This window comes from Schistocerca piceifrons, chromosome 3 (genome assembly GCF_021461385.2).
Source record: "Schistocerca piceifrons isolate TAMUIC-IGC-003096 chromosome 3, iqSchPice1.1, whole genome shotgun sequence".
NCBI lineage: Eukaryota > Metazoa > Arthropoda > Insecta > Orthoptera > Acrididae > Schistocerca > Schistocerca piceifrons.
This window is the reverse complement of record NC_060140.1, coordinates 734,062,760-734,084,294: the sequence shown is the minus strand read 5'-3', so window position 1 is coordinate 734,084,294 and position 21,535 is coordinate 734,062,760. Positions and strand designations below refer to the sequence as shown.

The following is a 21,535-nucleotide window of genomic DNA, read 5'->3' as shown; positions in this document are numbered from 1 at the left end:
TCAGGAACCCGGTAAAACATCAAGATAATCTCCCACATCGCTGCGGCCGGAAAAGGATCCTGCTAGGACGCGACCAACAGCGACCGAAGAGAATCGTTCAACGTGACAGAAGTGGAACCCTTTCGCAAATTGCTGCAGATTTCTGTGCAGGGCCATCAACAAGTGTGATTGTGCCAACCATTCAACGAAACATCATCCGGATGGACCCGGCGGAGGTTCGAGTCCTCCCTCAGGCATGTGTGTGTGTGTATGTCCTTTGGATAATTTAGGTTAAGTAGTGTGTAAGCTTAGGGACTGATGATCTTAGCAGTTAAGTCCCATAAGATTTCACACACGCATTTGAAACATCATCGATATTCGCTTTCCGAGCCGAAGGCCCACTCGTGTACCCTCGATGACTGCACGACACAAAGCTTTATGCCTCACCTGGGCCCGTCAACACCGACATTGGACTGCTAATGACTGGAAACATGTTGCCTGGTCGGACGAGTCTTGTTTCAAATTGTATCGAGCGGATCGAGGTGTAAGGGTATGGAGACTTGGGCAATTCCAGCAGGACGTTACGACACCGCACATGTCCATAATTGCTACAGAGTGACTCCAGAAACAGTCTTCTGAATTTAAACACTTCCGCTGGCCACCAGGCTCCCCAGACATGAACATTATTGAGCATATCTGGGATGCCTTGCAACGTGTTTTTCGGAACAGATCTCCACGCCCTCATACTCTTATGGATTTATGGAGAGCCCTGCAGGATTCATAGTGTCATTTCCCTCCAGCACTACTTCAGACGTGTTGCGGCACTTCTGCGTGCTCGCGCGGGCCCTACACGATATTAGGCAGTTTCTATGGCTCTTCAGTATGAACAGCAATCATAACATCCTAAGCTATACTCCTTGTCTATATCTTCTTGTAACACCCCATTTCTTGGAAATGAACCAGTCAAAGAGGTTTCAATTATCTTAAGCCACGATTCTTGGTCTGTAAGAGAGCTTTTAAGGAAACATACCCACATAGATCTACCAATAACAACCTAGTTTCTTGGTGACCAGTCACATTATTTCATCTTCATCGTAACCTACCCAACTTGACAAGTCGGAGACCTTCTAAGCAAAAACACACTGTTTGCTGTACTATAATAACAACTCAGTATTATGCCAATGATTTAAGTGAAACACCCAGCGGCAGCGTGGTTCCTTTCGTCCATTACCTACACCTACCTGTGAACGTGTTGCAGTAGGTCGACGGTAGGAAAACTGAGCAGAAACCTACCGTACTGCAACTCGCACCAGGCAGCATAGAACATAACTATTCCAAGAATCGGGAGAAGGTTTTAATTTTGAATTAAAGGTGGAAATACTGGAAACTTCGGTATATTCTGAACCTTGATAATGTACACTTTCCCTGCCAAGCCCGTGCTAATCTTAACATAGCCATGCACAAATCCATTCATTCGCGTTATCAAGTTTATGGTAACATATTTCCCGAAATCTGAACAGCTACTAAGCACGGATTGTTCTTAAATGAAAATGCTCGCCATATTATTAGGTTTATCGGTATCTAATGCACTCAAGTTTTTAGTCAGCGATCTGCTCAATATGACATGCGAAATACACAAAATTTCTAAAAAAATCCGTACTTCCTGAAAAAAACACCGGAATAAATATGCCTTCCCTTTAAAACACTTTTGAAGCATGTAGTATAACTAAAACTGGCAAATTATAACTTCCTTCGGAGCTCATACTACACATGACCGTACCATTGAAAGGCTGGGCTCCGACTATTCTAGACTGCGACTACTCTAGACAGCTGTAAGCATTCTGTATCACCAAGAGAACAGACGCGCGAAGAGCACTCCGTTCCGACTGGTCAGTTTTCCTTAATGTTGTTGTTGTGGTCTTCAGTCCTGAGACTGGTTTGATGCAGCTCTCCATGCTACTTTATCCTGTGCAAGCTTCTTCATCTCCCAGTACTTGCTGCAACCTACGTCCTTCTGAATTTGCTTAGTGTATTCATCTCTTGGTCGCCCTCTACGATTTTTACCCTCCACACTGCCCTCCAATGCTAAATTTGTGATCCCTTGATGCCTCAGAACATGTCCTACCAACCGGTCCCTTCTTCTTGTCAAGTTGTGCAACAAACTCCTCTTCTCCCCAATTCTATTCAATACTTCATCATTAGTTATGTGATCTACCCATCTAATCTTCAGCATTCTTTCGAAAGCTTCTATTCTCTTCTTGTCCAAACTATTTATTGTCCATGTTTCACTTCCATACATGGCTACACTCCATACAAATACTTTCAGAAACGACTTCCTGACACTTAAATCTATATTCGATCTCTTCTTCAGAAACGCTTTTCTTGCCATTGCCAGTCTACCTTTTATATCCTCTCTACTTCTACCATCATCAGTTATTTTGATCCCCAAATAGCAAAACTCCTTTACTACTTTAAGTGTCTCATTTCCTAATCTAATTCCCTCAGCATCACACGACTTATTCGGCTACATTCCATTATCCTCGTTTTACTTTTGTTGGTGTTCGTCTTATATCCTCCTTTCAAGACACTGTCCATTCCGTTCAACTGCTCTTCCAAGTCCTTTGCTGTCTCTGACAGAATTACAATGTCATCGGCGAACTTCAAAGTTTTTATTTCTTCTCCATGGATTTTAATACCTACTCCGAATTTTTCTATTGTTTCCTTCACTGCTTGCTCAATATACAGATTGAATAACATTGGGGAAAGGCTACAACCCTGTCTCACTCCCTTCCCAACCACTGCTTCCCTTTCATGTCCCTCGACTCTTATAACTGCCATCTGGTTTCTGTACAAATTGTAAATAGCCTTCCGCTCCCTGTATTTTACCCCTGCCACATTTAGAATTTGAAAGAGAGTATTCCAGTCAACATTGTCAAAAGCTTTCTCTAAGTCTACAAATGTTAGAAACGTAGGTTTGCCTTTCCTTATTCTTTCTTCTAAGATAAGTCTTAAGGTCAGTATTGCCTCACGTGTTCCAATATTTCTTACGGAATCCAAACTGATCTTCCCCAAGGTTGGCTTCCACTAGTTTTTCCATTCGTCTGTAAAGAATTCGCGTTAGTATTTTGCAGCTGTGACTTATTAAACTGATTGTTCGGTAATTTTCACATCTGTCAACACCTGCTTTCTTTGGGATTGGAATTATTATATTCTTCTTGATGTCTGAGGGTATTTCGCCAGTCTCATACATCTTGCTCACTAGATGGTAGAGTTTTGTCAGGACTGGCTCTCCCAAGGCTGTCAGTAGTTCCAATGGAATGTTGTCTACTCCGGGGGCCTTGTTTCGACTCAGGTCTTTCAGTGCTCTGTCAAACTCTTCACGCAGTATTGTATCTCCCATTTTGTCTTTATCTACATTCTCCTCCATTTCCAGAATATTGTCCTCAAGTACGTCGCCCTTGTATAGACCCTCTATGTACTCCTTCCACCTTTCTGCTTTCCCTTCTTTGCTTAGAACTGGGTTTCCATCTGAGGTCTTGATATTCATACAAGTGGTTCTCTTTTCTGCAAAGGTCTCTTTAATACTCCTGTAGGCAGTATCTATCTCAACCCTAGTGAGATAAGCCTCTACATCCTTACATTTGTCCTCTAGCCATCCCTGCTTAGCCATTTTGCACTTCATGTCGATCTCATTTTTTGAGACGTTTGTATTCCTTTTTGCCTGCTTCATTTACTGCATTTTTATATTTACTCCTTTCGTCTATTAAATTCAATATTTCTTGTGTTACCCAAGGATTTCTACTAGCCCTTGTCTTTTTACCTACTTGATCCTCTGCTGCCTTCACTACTTCATCCCTTAGAGCTATCCATTCTTCTTCTACTGTATTTCTTTCCCCCATTTGTGACAATTGTTCCCTTATGATCTCCCTGAAACTCTGTACAACCTCTGGTTCTTTCAGTTTATCCAGGTCCCATCTCCTTAAATTCCCACCTTTTTGCAGTTTCATCAGTTTTAATCTACAGCTCATAACCAATAGATTGTGGTCAGAGTCCACATTTGTCCCTGGAAATGTCTTACAATTTAATACCTGGTTCCTAAATCTCTGCCTTACCTTGATATAATCTATCTGATACCTTCTAGTATTTCCAGGATTCTTCCATGTGTACAACCTTCTTTTATGATTCTTGAACCAAGTGTTAGCTATGATTAAGTTGTGCTCTGTGCAAAATTCTACCAGACGGCTTTCTCTTTCATCTCTTCCCTCCAGTCCATATTCACCTACTATGTTTCCTTCTCTCCCTTTTCCTACTCTCGCATTCCAGTCACCCATGACTATTAAATTTTCGTCTCCCTTCACTACCTGAATAATTTCTTTTATCTCATCATACATTTCATCAATTTGTTCATCATCTGCAGAGCTAGTTGGCATATAAACTTGTACTATGGTAGTAGGTGTTGGCTTCGTGTCTATCTTGGCCACAATAATGCGTTCACTATGGTGTTTGTAGTAGCTTACCCGCTCTCCTATTTTCCTATCCATTATTAAAGCTACTCCTGCATTACCCTTATTTGATTTTGTATTTATAACCCTATATTCACCTGACCAAAAGTCTTGCTCCTCCTGCCACCGAACTTCACTAATTCCCACTGTATCTAACTTTAACCTATCCATTTTCATTTTTAAGTTTTCTAACCTACCTGCCCGATTAAGGGATCTGACGTTCCACGCTCCGATCCGCAGAATACCAGTTTTCTTTCTCCTGATAATGACGTCCTCTTGAGTAGTCCCCGCCCGGAGATCCGAATGGGGGACTATTTTACCTCTTTACCCAAGAGGACGCCATCATCATTTAATCATACAGTAAAGCTGCATGCCCTCGGGAAATATTACGGCTGTAGTTTCCCCTTGCTTTCAGCCGTTCGCAGTACCAGCACAGCAAGGCCGTTTTGGTTATTATTACAATGCCAGATCAGTCAATCATCCAGACTGTTGCCCTTGCAACTACTGAAAAGGCTGCTGCCCCTCTTCAGGAACCACACGTTTGTCTGGCCTCTCAACAGATACCCCTCCGTTGTGGTTGCACCTACGGTACGGCCATCTGTATCGCTGAGGCACGCAAGCCTCACCACCAACGGCAAGGTCCATGGTTCATGGGGGGGAGGGGGGGGTTCCTTAAGGCCAATAGAAAAACATTATTCTCGCCCGTTAGTTCGCGCCTTGCATGACTAACAAATCAAAAAATAACCCACTTTCGAACTGTACTTTGTCCCGTAATAAATATTTGTTTTGTTTATACTTTACATTATTAACTATTTTCATTTGCACTCGATTAGCTTTCATTTTACCATAAACTTACTTGTCATATTATGATACAAAATTCCCCGTCGTCTGCATTCACACTGTCTTAAAACTTTCTCACACTCGTTGGTAGAGCGTTCATCAGTAGAGAAATGATCTACATATTTACTTTCGACCACATTCACGCATCATTCACACTACTAAAAGCATATGCAAAACTTTACAAAGATAAATAACAAAAAAAAGCCCCAAGAAATAAACAGACAAGTTTATAAACACATTCTCTTGACATGTTTCTTGAATGCCTCTGTACACTACTGGACTCTGGTGGATGAAAATTAAAACTACGTACTGGACTGAATCCGCTTCAGACCATCTGTCACTGTGAACGCATGAGTCCTTCTCCCGATACACAAGCTCTAGACGGGAGCGATGTAAAGTGGGTACTACACGGCGATCCGCCGCGAGCGGTACTGGTCTAGTGCAACAGCCATCTATAATCCGTTCATCATAAGAATAAACGTGATGTAAACAAACACAAACGCGATGATTGGTCAGAAGCCGTAGCACTAGTATACTAGTGTTGTTACGCTCTTGGAAGTAGGTCCTACTTATGTATTAGATATCTTATTAAGAAGTTACGTTAAATGAAACTTTAAGATTTCAAATGTATTAACAGCCATCAATGTTTTTCTTAAACACGCTTTAGCTGTGTAGTTTTTATTTCAAAAATCGTGTACAGTTACAGCCTCTGCACTGTTGTGCTCTCATTGTCGCGCTGCTAAATCGCAGCATGAAAGTGACTGAAGCTGCTTTCTGTTCCGTAGTGAAACACGCACATGGAACACTGTTACAAAGGGCCGAGAAATGAGCTATTCTTAATGTTTTTCATAAATTTACGGAGATTATCGGCTATAAAATTTTCAGAGCGTTGTATATACTGCAAATGACAAAGCCACCTTGAACGTACAGCGCAGTCGGTAGTGTGACTGAATGTAGATCCAATCATGCCATTCGTGCGTTGCTTCAAATCTCCCCAGTATCATTTTTTTCTCATTCAATTTGAAACACCTACATCACGTAATTATAAAACTCATCATCACTTTTTGTGAATGATGCACGTCTTCTTGCTTCTAATTACATATTTGACTCGAAATTCCTGTTTCCATTTCAAATACAAATTCTTAATTATCGATGTTTTATGAAAGACTGTTCATAAAAGTTGTTTAAATTAAGAAATTAAAGTTAAGAAAACATGTTGTGTCGGTAGCTGGGCCGACACCGTGAAGTTGAGATGGCTGAAAAGGCAAGCTAGACTAACGCAGACGGGCGTGATGTACTGGAACAGGATACGTAATTAATGTTAGGAAGAAAAGTACGGAGCAGGATTAATACTTATCTTTAATATCATTGTGGTACATCGATCTTGACGATACACAGGAGACTTTAAGTTCAATCACTGTATGGCTAATGCGCCTTGCTAGTTCGTAGCCATTAACTTAGCTGATGGCTATTCTGTCTCTCGGCTAATGAGAGAGAAAGGCTTCGTACATCTGGTCGGTAGCTAGGTTCTCGTACAACTGGGCGGTAGCTAGGTTCTCGTACAACTGGGGCGAGTGCTCTCTCGTATCACGAGACCTGCCTTGGTGGTGGCGCTAGGTCTGCGATTACACAGTGGCGACACGCGGGTCCGACATGTACTAAATGGACCGCGGCCGATTTAAGCTACCACCTAGCAAGTGTGGTGTCTGGCGGTGACACCACAAAACATAATAATTTAATTTTTAAGGCAAAAATTAAAAACCAAATCCTCTATATTTGGACTATGTTCATCGTTTTATACCACAGAGTATCGTATATATACGTATCGCAGAAACATGAAAAATAATCATTTTCACAATATCGAGCACATTATACAAATGCTGCATTTCTGCATTTGCTACTGTACCATTAAAATATGAACCCACCAGCACTGATCTGGAGCCAAGTTGCGAGATTTGGCCCGAGAAGTAACAACACTGTTAAGTTGCCAGATGTACTCGAACTAAAGCACGCAGCTTTTTCACACGTCACTGCCGAACGCTGGCGGGATATAGAACGGTCGTCATAAAAGAATAAGAGAAAATGCTGCGCGTGGTTGGATTCGTGGATTCTGTTGTTGATTGGCTCGTTATCAACGTAGGAGGTGACACTTCCAGAACTGAAATGTATTTCTCCGATTCCGATAAGGAAGGAGCTAAGAAATTACCGGACGACTGACTGTAATACCTTCAGTGGCTTGAATATTTAACTATGCGGTGAAATCCTTCAATACTCTCTAACGTTAAACACAGCTTATGCAGAAAAATTACCCTGTCGTTACGTCAGCAATTTTCATCATTCTTGTTTTTAATTAAAGTAGTAAGTTAGCTAAAAACGATAACATGTTGCGGTTTTCGTCTAGTGGTTTAAGGAGCGAATTGTGGGAGATTTGCAGTGTATTATTTCATTCTGCTTAAAAATTAAATGATATTCGAAGCCAGATTGCTCCGCTGCTCGTCTCTTTTTACTTGTGAACTGCAGCTGGTCACATCACTGCAGCCTAGCTGTACCAGCTGATCGGCCAGTGCTGTCCAAGTTAAATGCGTCGGTAAAGCTGTTGTCCCGTGTTATCGCTAAGTCGATGTGCCCTTAACGCACAGCACAAAACGTACCCTTATTATGACAATACCCGAGACAGTTTGGCTGCAGTCCCACGTGAAACTGAAATCTATTGAGGTTCCACCAAACGCGGAAGAATACAAAAAAATGGTTCAAATGGTTCTGAGCACTATGGGACTTAACATCTGTGGTCATCAGCCCCTAGAACTTAGAACTACTTAAACCTAACTAACCTAAGGACATCACACACATCCATGCCCGAGGCAGGATTCGAACCTGCGACCGTAGCAGTCGCGCGGTTCCGGACTGCGCGCCTAGAACCGCTAGACCACCGCGGCCGGCGGAATAATACATAGTGCAATGTTTACATCAGGTTTATTCTTATGACGTACGGATTATTTCGGTAGAACGCGCGCGAAACTACGAAAATTTGCAGACACATTATCCGCCCGCCAGAATAGAGAGTAGTTATAAACTGCAGCCAATCCGCGCATGCGCACTAGGCAGCGATAACTCGCGCATGTGCATAAGGCGGTACCACAGTGCTTTCTGCTTGGTATTTGCTTACTGTTAGGCGGCTAGTGGCTAGTTCCAGATTTTCATCTGGGGATTTTTCCGCATTTTTTTAGTAAGTAGGTTTCATAAATACAGAAAAAAGCTTTTTTTGCAGTAGACTCTCTTTCATACTGGCTGCTTGTGAAAGCATATTTACTATTGATTGCTTCGTATTCTAGAAATGAAATAGAACAAAGAGGTGTTAAGCATACAGCGAGGGAAGATGTATGTATGAACAGCTGTATAATAATAAGGTACGTCGGCAATTATTTCCTTCTGAGTAATGTGCATATGACGTTATACGGTGATTTTCGTTTTGTATCGTAATGCCTTAATTTACAAAGTTCATGTTTGATTTGACTGCGTCTCTTGCTTTATTTCAGCGTGTCAGAAAAGAGAAACTGGCCGTGGTAGGGGAGAAAGTCCGTGAGTTTGACGCAGTGAGACAGACGGGGACTGCAAAACTCTGAGTAGAACACACACATACACACACACACACACACACACATATATATATATATATATATATATATAAAACGGGTGGTCAAAAAGTCAGTATAAATTTGAAGTCAGTATAAATTTGATAACTGAATAAATCACGGAATAATGTAGATAGAGAGATACAAATTGACACACATGCTTGGAATGACATGGGGTTTTATTAGAACCAAACAAACACAAAACTTCAAAAAATGTCCGACATATAGCGCTTCATCTGATCAGAATAGCAATAATTAGCATAACAAAGTAAGACAAAGCAAAGATGATGTTCTTTACAGGAAATGCTCAAAATGTCCATCATCATTCCTCAACAATAGCTGCAGTCGAGGAATAATGTTGTGAATAGCACTGTAAAGCATTTCCGGAGTCATGGTGAGGTATTGGCGTCGGATGTTGTCTTTCAGTATCCCTAGAGAAGTCGGTCGATCACGATACACTTGCGACGTCAGGTAACCCTAAAGCCGATAATCGCACGGACTGAGGTCTGGGGACCTGGGAGGCCAAGCATTACGAAAGTGGCGGCTGAGCACACGATTATCACCAAGCGACGCGCGCAAGAGATCTTTCACTCGTCTAGCAATATGGGGTGGTTCTAATAAAACCCCATGTCATTCCAAGCATGTGTGTCAATTTTTACCTCTCTGTCTACATTATTCCGTGGTTTATTACGTTTTCAAATTTATACTGACTTTTTGATCGCCCGGTATATATATATATATATATATACAAATTCGGAAAAATTAACACAGGTGCACCATTAAGTACTGGTCCTTTAACGTGTTGCAAATTGCAGTGCATATATCCACAACAACTTTCGAAATGATTGGCTGTGCTATTCTGTGGCTAAAATGCTTCTCCAGTAGCCAGGAAACGTAATGTTACAACCAGCCTGCAACGTAATAGGGCTTTGACCGGTGTTTTATGCGTGATCTAAGCTGGTATGGTTCAAATGGTTCTGAGCACTATGGGACTTAATTTCTAAGGTCATCAGTCCCCTGGAACTTAGAACTACTTAAACCTAACTAACCTAAGGACATCACACACATCCATGTCCGAGGCAGGATTCGAACCTGCGACCGTAACTGTCGCGCGGTTTCAGACTGTAGCGTCTAGAACCGTAAGCTGGTATGATCACAAAACGTATAAACATATGATTTAATTCTCCTTTCGGAAATGTGAGACAGCCTCCCTTATTACTGTCACACTTGCTAATTCCATGGCCGTGCGGTTCTAGGCACTACAGTCTGGAACCGAGCGACAGCTACGGTCGCAGGTTCGAATCCTACCTCGGGCATGGATGTGTGTGATGTCCTTCGGTTAGTTAGGTTTAATTAGTTGTAAGTTATAGGCGACTGATGACCTCAGAAGTTAAGTCGCATAGTGCTCAGAGCCATTTGGACCATTTTTTTGCTAATCCCATCTTCTATGATAGATAGCAGCTTCTCGAAACTGACCATATTCATCCTCACGAAGCTCCAAAGTTCATGTGGATCTTCGGGCCTCAGTTCTTTCATAAGCAATGAATATAATCCTCCACCACTATCCCTTCCTTTCAGCAGTGGTCGAACTCAAAAACGTCAGGCTTTTTGTTTTCGTCTTCGTTGTGCCCTAATCCGAAGATTTACTGTCACTGCCAGAGCAATAGTTCTAAAAACAAGTGGGTCCTCCTTGTGCAAAATGCTGTATGAATACATATAGCTGTGTAACCAAGTCTCGTAATATAAAACTAACTGTTGAGTCTGTAATTCAGTACAGTAGTAACCTAAATAAGATAATAGTAGTCACTTAATAAATAATGATAAAAAACAATTTCTTATTAAATAGGAACCTCGAGTCACATAAATAATTTGAAAAAATGTTGTTCTAATATGTCACAGGGCACCCCTTGTGTTTCGCGCGGTAGAACGAACGACATTGCAAGAGGTCAGGAAGTTCTGTTTGTGTTTTGCTCGTTATCATTGTGTACTGCGCACGTGCGGCAAGTATATCCCGCGTGGATGGTGTAATAAGTCTACGTGAACCAGTCTGTAGTTACAGACACGCACGCTTGCAGCGCTGGTGCATAGGTGTACGGTTTACGCGCATCGTGTAATAGGGGCATAAGGCGCCACGCCTCAACCCCATCACAGAGTTTGCAACAACAAGAATGATATCGATCTTACACACAAAGCAGTTAGCCAGAAAATTGAAAGATATGTGTCAGCAAGTTGATGTTTGTCGATGCCAGCAAATCAGACTTATGCAGTGAGTAGACAGTATAAGTAGCCATGTACACAAAATTATTGCTGAAATACTTTACCATTTCTTTTCAGAAAAATGTACAGAATTACACGGAAATAGACTTGTCTAGTACGTACGATTACTGGCGAGCAACGTTTGATTTTACATCCATGTCTGAAACAAGTCCCATTGCATTGATGAGTATGATGGATGAAGCTGGGAAACGTATTTGCGAACTACAGCTTGGCTCTTCTCAGATCAAAGACTTCCTCAGGTAAGTGGCACAGTGGAGTGTAGATGTGAAAAGCTATATTTGATAGCTTTCCAAGGTTTGATATCGAGTAGTTAACGAGCGGTTTCATGTTTCAGATCCCGGCCGTCTTTCGACGTCATTATTCTGGAGCATCTCATGTACCAGTGCTACTACGGTTTGGTATATGAGCTGGGATCACCGCCGCTGGTTGGTTTCGTGTCCCTAGGTATCCCCTCTCCCGTCCATACCTCGTATGGAAATCCCAACAATCCTTCCTACTGCCCAGATCTCATGCTTGGCTACTCCGATCACATGTCCTTCTGGGAGCGAATGTACAACACGTATATAATACTCCGTCTGAATTACCTTTGGCGGTATGTAATACTGAAGACTCAAGATGAGGTCATGAGAACGTATTTCGGTGCTGAACCGCCATCTGTGCTGAAAACAGAAACAAACATAAGCCTGATCCTTGTGAATAATCACTTCAGCATGAACTACCCACGGCCGATGCTACCAAATGTGATAGAACTGACAGGGCTGCACATCGAAAAGCAACGAAAGCCTCTACCCAAGGTAGGTACTAATGTTGCTGCACTTAAGTGCTTAGTTAAATAAATCAGTGTTGATACAATATTAGTTCCACATAATGTGAAAGAAGACAAGAATGCATGCAAATCAGGGAGAAGTAAAATTTAACATATATGGAGTAGTATCTTAGAGGGAAAAGAATTAAGCGAGGAATCAGCTGCTCGTTGATGGAGGAAACGAAACGATTTGGATGTATCCTACAAACCTAAAGCAGGATGACTGGAAGGGGGCGATAGTGAATCACCAACCTCCCAAAGACAAACCCGGAGGAATGATATCAGGTGTGTTTTACTCCAAAGTAAGTATCAAGTGAGGAAAGAAGTTATAATCTATTTGCAAGAGAACCAGGAACAGAGATATGAAACACAGGCACTGTTAAAAATTTTCTGCATCAAATCAGCAACACATTTTAACCTGCAGGGACCATTTTATCCATGATTCATAAAGATACCTAGGTGAATAAAACAGATCTACATCTACAGGGATACTCTACAAATCACATTTAAGTGACTGGCAGAGGGTTCATCGAACCACCTTCACAATTCTCTATTATTCCAAGAATGAACACCTATATCTTTCCGTACGAGCTCTATTTCCCTTATTTTAGCGTGGTGATCGTTCCGCCCTATGTAGGTCGGTGTCAACAAAATATTTTCGCATTCGGAGGAAAAAGTTGATTGGAATTTCGTGAGAAGATTCCGTCGCAACGAAAAACGCCTTTCTTTGAATGATTTCCAGCCCAAGTCCTGTATGATTTCTGTGACACACTCTCCCATATTTCGCGATAAACGTGCTGCCTTTCTTTGAACTTTTTCGATGTACTCCGTCAGTCCTACCTGGTAAGGATCCCCCACCGCGCAGCAGTATTCTAAAAGAGGACGGACAAGCGTAGAGTAGGCAGTCTGCTTAGTAGATCTGTTACATTTTCTAAGTGTCCTGCCAATAAAACGCAGTCTTTGGTTAGGCTTCTTCACAACATTTTCTATGTGTTCTTTCCAATTTAAGTTGTTCGTAATTGTAATACCTAGGTATGTAATTGAATTTACGGCTTTTAGATTAGACTGATTTATCGTGTAACCGAAGTTTAACGAGTTCCTTTCAGTACGCATGTGGATGACCTCACACTTTTCGTTAATTATGCTCAACCGCCACTTTTTGCACCATTCAGATATCTTTTATAAATCTTTTGCAGTTTGTTTCGATTTCCTGATGACTTTATTAGCCGATAAACGACAGCGTCATCTGCAAACAACCGAACACGGGTGCTCAGATTGTCTTCCAAATCGTTTATATAGATAAGGAACAGCAAAGAGCCTATAACACTACCTCTGGGAACGCCAGAAATCACTTCTGTTTTACTCGATGACTTTCCGTCAATTACTACGAACTGTGACCTCTTTGACAGTCTCATAACTGAGACGATATTCCATAAGCACGCAATTTTACTACGAGCTGCTTGTGTGGTACAGTGTCAAAAGCCTTCCGGAAATCCAGGAATACGGAATCGATCTGAAATCCCTTGTCAATAGCACTCAGCACTTCATGTGAATAAAGAGCTAGTCGTGTTTCACAGGAACGATGTTTTCTAAACCCTTGTTGACTGTGTGTCAATAGACCGTTTCCTTCGAGGTAATTCATAGTGTTCGAACACAATATATGTTCTAAAATCCTGCTGCGTATCGACGTTAACGATATGGGCCTGTAACTTAGTGGATTACTCCTACTACCTTTCTTGAATATTGGTGTGACCTGTGCAACTTTCCAGTCTTTGGGTACGGATCTTTCTTCGAGCGAACGGTTGTATATGATTGTTAAGAATGGAGCTAATGCATCAGCATACTCCGAAAGGAACCTAATTCTTATACAGTCTGGACCAGAAGACTTGCTTTTATTAAGTGATTTAAGTTGCTTCAGTACTCCGAGGATATTTACTACTACGTTACTTATGCTGGCAGCTGTTCTCGATTCGAATTATGGAATATTTCCTTCGTCTTCTTTTGTGAAGGCATTTCTGAAGGCTGTGTTTAGTAATGAAATTATATCCATATTCTAATTTTATTTACAAACAACTTCTTTTCGAATCATAGACAACAAGAATGCGTAAACTGTACCTCCTTATAGGTGCTTTGGAGTCTTTGCTTCCCAAACTACCTCCTGTTAATTTATGGAGTATATGCACACTGCCTAAATTTCATTAGCCAGATTTTCTGGAACGTACAACTTCTTACTTGTAACTTCTATTAATATTCAGTCCAGAACCACGTAGATGCATATTATTACACCATTGTTAATCACTCCCAGATGGTACTGACATCCATGGTCCTAGATATCTGTATAAACTGTTAGTGATCTACAGGTCTTTTGTAATCGTTTTTCAATAGTATTCTACATAAAATTTCACTGTCCACGATCACCGTCAGCACGCTGTCGACGTTGTCTGTTGATCACTACAGTAAATGAAGAACAGTAATTTTCGTGCCACATTTCCTTACATGATGCACATGAATGTTACTGAAAGAATCATTACACGCAAATCATGTAATCCTAGGGCTAAGGGCTTGTACTTCGCAGACAATGGAAACATACCAACATAACTTACATCGAGAACATTTCATGACAGGCAGTTAACTTCAAGAGTCTTTTATACTGGCGACAAGTTTGGAAAACAGCAATTCGCAACTTAAAGGCACAGATAAATTAAAAAGCAACAGCTAACTTTATAAAGTTGTGTCAGAATAACCTTGTACTTCATATAGGTAATTCTGGGGAATATTTAGGAAAATATTTCAGTAGCATTTTAAAGTTTTTAGATTGAATGATTTTCTTAAGTCTCTCACCGATAAACGTACGGAAACAACAAAATGTACGAAATAAATCAAAGTCCCAGATCTTTCTCACGACAAACAAAACCTTATCTATTCAAGAGCTATAAATTTATTTATACATAAAGCATCTTACTCATTAGAGGGACAAGCTGAATTGCGTGTTCTTTTTCTAGAAACAAAGGCACATGAAGCAGGACCCATAGGGGTGAAATGCCATTATGTGAGGCGTAAGTAATGGTATTTTTAACCGAAGGAAGTACCCTCTGCGCAATGGCGGTAAAGAGGCGGTAAAAATGTCTTAACTGTGTGTAGTGTTGGCAAACTTCGTGATGTTTGTGAAACGTTCTTCATAAATACTCTTGATGTCATGTGTTTTAAGATTGTACATTAGCAGGCTGTCATAAAGACTAAGAAGCTGTCGATCTAAATTCAGGAATACGTGCATGGATCTGGAGAAGCGATGGTTATGGCGGTTAAAACCATTAGGGAAGACTGATGTACCTATAACTGATTAGAGAGTAAAAAGCATCGAACAGAAGACGAAGCATTGTTCTCTCGTAATATTTGTTTACAGCATTTTTAATTTTTTAAATGATGTTATCTTGCTTTTAGTTGTTAGTGTTTTATTTTACAATTGCAGTTTTGACATTTATGCCATTTTCAGGTATAATATTTTTGAATATAGGCAGACATTAGACAGATATGTGGATATTTCGTTGTTATCTCTGCTTAGTGACAACCTATACTTCCATATATTATGCTTGAAAATGGCGCAAATGCCGAAACTGCAATAACAAAATAAAACACCAAAAGCTAAAAGCAAGAGAACATCGTTCAATAGAAGGAAAAGAGGAGGCGACCACACTAATGAAGTATCCTTATCCTAAAGGATATCACTAATCTTAGTATCTTCTGACGCAGCGTTAAGTTTAGAAATAGTGAGTACAAGACATTTTCAACACAGAAACCAGCGGGAGGGGGTTCATATTTGAATGGTTGTTTGATAATGGTCCCATATTATTTCTTCACAAAGCGTATTACAGTTGCTCCTCTACATTAAGCGTCAGATGGAGTCACTTACATCGACCATTTTATGTAAACTTTCAGCAGTAGTTATAAAGCCCACTGCAGATTTAAAATGTTTTCTGTAAACGGTATATTGTTACTTCAGGTAAATGTGAAATTTGTTTAGTTACTAGTTCTCTACATATATTTCACAACTAAAACAAATGTTTTGATAACGATGAAAATTTCGAGTTATGTTTGGCGTCAGTTTTTCGTGTGGCTACATTAAGTAGTGTATAAAACCATTAATTTTCGTACATGTCCACACATTTTATTCTCGTTTACAAGTCTGCTTATAATTCATAAATATTCTAGAGTTGTACGAACTTAATTACATCTCCCACGGTCCGCATAGTTTGTTGTGTCAGTTCCCTACGAAGTCGAAAATAAATAAACTTCCGTAGACAGTTGTATGTAAGTAACACACTATAGTTGAGAAATTCGGAAAAATGAGTTATTACATTATCTATAGACTTAGCTAAATAGTATGGTTACGCTAAGTCTACATCTACATCTACATCCATACTCCGCAAGCCACCTGACGGTGTCTGACGGAGGGTACTTTGAGTACCTCTATAGGTTCTCGAAGTCTAGATTCGTAGATGAGAATTTCTGTACATAATGACTGTGTTCTTATTAATAAAAGCATCGATTATTCGACTACCAGGAACCAGTTTCTGTGTCCTTTCATCTTCCATTACTTCATACCTCACGCTCCCTATCTTCAGAGAAGTGAATGTTACGTAATTCATATCCAGTTTTTCTATTGTTAATCAGTCTAGAATGGATATGAGCTGCCTATCCATTTATGACCTCTTGCTGTATCTGGTCTTTCGAGGAACTTATGTCTAGGACTAGATTTGTCCCCTTGGTTTTCTTTATTATACTTTTTTACATATCTTTGAAGGATCCCTATGTTTGAAATGTTTCTCCACGTCCCGGACTTGTGCTCTGACAAGTAGAGGGCCGTCAGAGTCTGTGGCTGTGGATGAAATTTTCCGTAACTGTATTTTGCTGGTGCGTAATTCGTGATGTGACGGTACCAGGTCTGAGCTGCCCTGTTGCTTATAACAACGGGGACAGTAAACAAGCAATATACTAAATTCTCATCATAGTCGGTTTCCTTAAAAAGATATGCGTTTCAAACATTCGTTTTTAGTGAAACAATGTTTCCCTACCCTACAAGGTTGGCAGCTGGGAGTCTAATGTGCGTTCCCGTTCTGTAAATGTTTTCCACTTCTCTCGTTTTTTTTTTTTTTTGGTTAATACGGATTAACTAAAAAAATTTAACAATGTCACTCGATGTACTCCGTAGGCATTGGTTCATTTTATAAGAAACACGGAACTCGATACTAAGGGTGCTAAATATAAACAATATTTATAATACCAGTTAATTTTTAATTTTTGCTCCACACTGTTCATATTTAAATTCTGTGTTTCTGAATATTGTTATTAGAGGCTAATTGTATTTAATCGCCAGTTTCTTCGAACTTACAAAATATATAATCTGAATTTATGTGCCTTTTGACTTTAAGAGATACTAAAAGAAATCACGAGAAATAAATTGCAATAGGTGTTGACTGGAAGATTTTATCTAATTTTGGAAAAGTCATAGTACGTCTGCTGCTCAACAAGATTCAAACTGGTAGAGCAAAACAAGACAAATTATTGGCAACAGTATACTGTGAGATCGTTTGGTGGAAAATAGCTCTCTACTTTAGTGTGGTAGAAATGGAGGAGGATTTCGACGTGGAAGAAATAAGTTATTCTGTGAAATACCCAGTGTTTGATGGAGCATTGATTGGTAGGAGCTGAAACAAGTGTGCGTGAGTCAATGAGACACCTTCGAAGTTTCTAAAACTAATGGTTGCTCTACACAGTAGTATGACAGTCAAAACTTTATGAAACTAGAAGCTTAATTTCATACTTCCAGAAAACATGAGAAGCCACGAATAAATCTGCTAGGTGTATGAGGACTGTTAATTACAGACTGGAATAGTACTCAGAGGAAAAGAAGCAATTATAGAGAAGTAGCGGCTCCGGCCACGAAAACTGACAACGGCCAGGAGAGCAATTTACTGATCCGCATCCAGTGACACCTATCGATCGAGAATGACGCAGCGGTCGGTCGCTATCGTTTGGACTTCCAAAGCCTGTTCGGACGAAGTTATTAAAACAATCAAAATCTTTAAGATAAGAAAAATACTCCAATAGGGGAATGACAGTAAGAAAATCAAATAACAAACTTAGAAGGTGACAAATTGGCTTAGACCCAATAAAACATATGTCTCATTGGTAAGCCAGACTAACTTAGGTTACAATTAGGTACAGTACAAACAGTTAACAGAGTAATAGTGCAATACCATTCGAAAATTATTCTTATCAACTGCACCAATGGGTTAGGACCCAATGATAAAAGCGTGTCACAATACGGTAAGCAGTTGCAGTGGGAATAAATAACTATAGATTAAGAACATAAATGCTATGAGATCTCAGGCTTTCCTGGCGAATGTGCTGTATCCAAGGTTCTCGGGTGTCAAGCCGGATCCGTTCGTCGAAGTTCCACGATATTTCGGCGGATAAACGTTCCGCCATCATCAGGTGGTGCTGATGGAATGATCTGTCTGCGCTGTGTCCGTGGTATTTATGTCCGCGGGGTCCCGAGTCGTACGCCGTCGCGGGCGGCCGGTGGGGCGCCGCGTGTTGGGAGGGGTGGGGGAAGCTGCAGCCACGCCCGGCGGTAGGCGCAGTCCATCTCCGTCCGCCGTGGCGGAAGGATCTCGCGTCCGCTCGTGCCGTTGCTCTTTGATGGTGTTTAATAACGGTTTCCAGGCCTTGCTAAGTTGAAACCCGGTGTCCCTGTTGATGAGGTTATCTGTTACTCGAATTTCTATGCCTCCTTGTAGATACTGTCCCAGTAGGCACTTGTGGCAGTCAGGATTTTTGTCTCTTCGAATTTCGCTGTGTGTCCGGTTTCAATGCAGTGTTCTGCTAGGGTCGAATGGCTGGGTTGGCGTAAGCGGGTGTGACGTTCGTGTTCTTTGCATCGGCCCTCGACCGTGCGAACTGTTTGGCCGATGTAGGATTTGCCACAGCCGCACGGGATTTTATATACGCCCGCTTTCTTCAGCCCTACGTCATCTTTTGCCGTTCCTAGTAGGTCACGAACCTTTGCTGGTGGCCGGAAGGCTGTGTCAATCTTGTGTCGCCTTAACAGTCTCCCTATTTTTGACGACACGTTGCCAGCAAACGCAGAAAGGCCAGAGCTTGCTTTTCTTTTCGGGTTGTTCTTCATCTCGGTTCTTGCTGCACCTCTGTTGTCGGAAGGCCCTTTGGATTTGGCGGTTGCCACCATCCGGCGCAGCTTAATCGAATGCTCAACACCTTGGTACATAGAGCACACTCGATCTCTGATGAACAGAACTTGCCAACGGAGCTCAAACACCTGGAGACCGTGTTCCGCAAGAAGAAATTCGAGTAACAGATAACCTCATCAACAGGGACACCGGGTTTCAACTTAGCAAGGCCTGGAAACCGTTATTAAACACCATCAAAGAGCAACGGCACGAGCGGACGCGAGATACTTCCGCCACGGCGGACGGAGATGGTCTGCGCCTAGCACCGGGCGTGGTTGCAGCTTCCCCCACCCCTCCCAACACGCGGCGCCCCGCCGGCCGCCCGCACTGGGGTACGACTCGGGACCCCACGGACATAAATACCACGGACACAGCGCAAACAGATCATTCCATCAGCACCACCTGATGATGGCGGAACGGTTATCCGCCGAAATATCGTGGGACTTCGACGAACGGATCCGGTTGGACACCCGAGAACCTTGAATACAACATAAATGCTGAAACCAATGACTATATATAGCAGCTTCACCAAACGGTCCATGTTGAAGCAAAACAAAATTTTAGGAGCACCACAAATTTTACATGTACTAAACTTCAGTAGTATTCAGATAAATAAGAACATGTACAGCATAATCGAATTAATGGCTGTTGACCATGCAAAAAAGGTTTATAACCGGTGAAAGTGCTCAAAGGTTTGCCTGAAATTTGCCTAAATCGTAAGGAATGCATAAGTAACTACGTACTGAGATTTACAACAAAATGACGAAACAAGCAACAGGCTGATCTTAAAGACGATGTTTCTTAGATTTACTTGAAAATTTAAAAGAAACCATTTATATTAAATCACCTACTGCCTAGATAATTGAAAAGTTTGAAGTGAGGTAAACCCCTAACCTCGGGACGACCGGGAAACAAAAGCAGTAGCCGATCAAATACACAAACACAATGTGTAAGACCTGGCAGGCAGCAACGCAAATAAAGGGACGACAAATAACATCCACTCAGCTTCTTCAAACAGGCAGCAAAAGACGAGTAATACGAATTTTATCTAATCAACTGTCCAGCTGCCTTACTAAAATAGATACCTTTTCAACAATTGTATTACAAAACTGGTGAATATCACCGGATCTGTTAGAGCATGCAGTGAAGTCCTTAGCAAAAATTTCATGAAATAAAGACTAGCCTGTCCTTCGTCAAACACATACAGATAGAATTAAACCTTACTATACTTAAATATAAGCCAATACACGAGTTCCAGTAGGCCTAAGTACTATACAAAGTCAACTAGGCTGAGGGCTAAATAGTATCTGAATGAAATTCAAAAACGAGCAGAGCCTGACAACTTCGAAGCAACACTATTTTCATTAAAACGGGAGGCAGTAATAGGGACTAAAATACAAGGCGCCTAAAAAGGAAAATAGTAAGCAAGATCATGGCAAGAAATTTACAGATTGAAATTAATGAAAGCGCCTTGAAGAAAGTTCAGTGACATGGCGACGAGACAACAAACTTGATGCACGTTCGCCACAACTTGCGAAAACGTGCTTTGGATCAAAACCACAAATAAGCGCCTTTCGTCCACAACAGACAGATGTAAAAAGACTAATACCGAGCAGGTGCGAAAGGAAACAGGATGCATTTACTGAGCTCAAAATTAATGCCTTTTATCAAAGGGAAGGTTCACAGTGCTTCCTCCAAACAGACTCGTTCCTTCCACGGTTGAATAGCTGCAAGTTAAATAAATCCCCGGCTTGATTCCGCCAAAAACACTCCACAGGTGGGCTCGCCATCTCTCAGCAATGTTCGGCCAAAATGGAGTGCTTACATGCCCCTGGTAAACGCTGACCTCCAAGCGCCACAGCTGCTAACCTGTCAATTTCCCATAGCTCACCTAGCTCGGGCTTAAATCCGGTCCGCCACTACTTACGTCCGCACTCTTGTGGCCAAGAGTCCTCTGATCTCCCAGCGATGAGCCAGAGACAAACCCAGAGCAGAAAAAAAAAACGATATTAGGAAAAGACCCGCACATGCATGGCACAGTTTCTAAGCTTATTAATAAAAATAATATTTATGAATTTTTTAGATGGAAGAGGATAATGTACACAGTCATCTCACTAATGGACTGTCCAACATAAAGACAATTACAGGTTATGTAATTGGAAAATCTAGGAAGATATGCTAACGTTCAGAAAGGTGTAGGATGGGAAGTAACTGATCGCCATTCTTGTCTAAATAGTATGTCGAAGACAT

At 41.3% G+C, this 21,535-nt stretch overlaps 1 protein-coding gene across 1 annotated transcript in view; it reads left to right on the top strand.

Annotated features, from left to right (window-relative positions):
- The window catches only part of LOC124789646 (UDP-glycosyltransferase UGT5-like), a 77,990-nt gene that overhangs the window by 29,392 nt on the left and 27,063 nt on the right, over positions 1–21,535 (top strand). The window contains exons 3-4 of the mRNA XM_047257078.1: positions 11,288–11,469; positions 11,565–12,024. Of these exons, the coding sequence (XP_047113034.1) occupies positions 11,288–11,469; positions 11,565–12,024 (642 nt within the window). The remainder of the gene's footprint in view (positions 1–11,287; positions 11,470–11,564; positions 12,025–21,535) is intronic.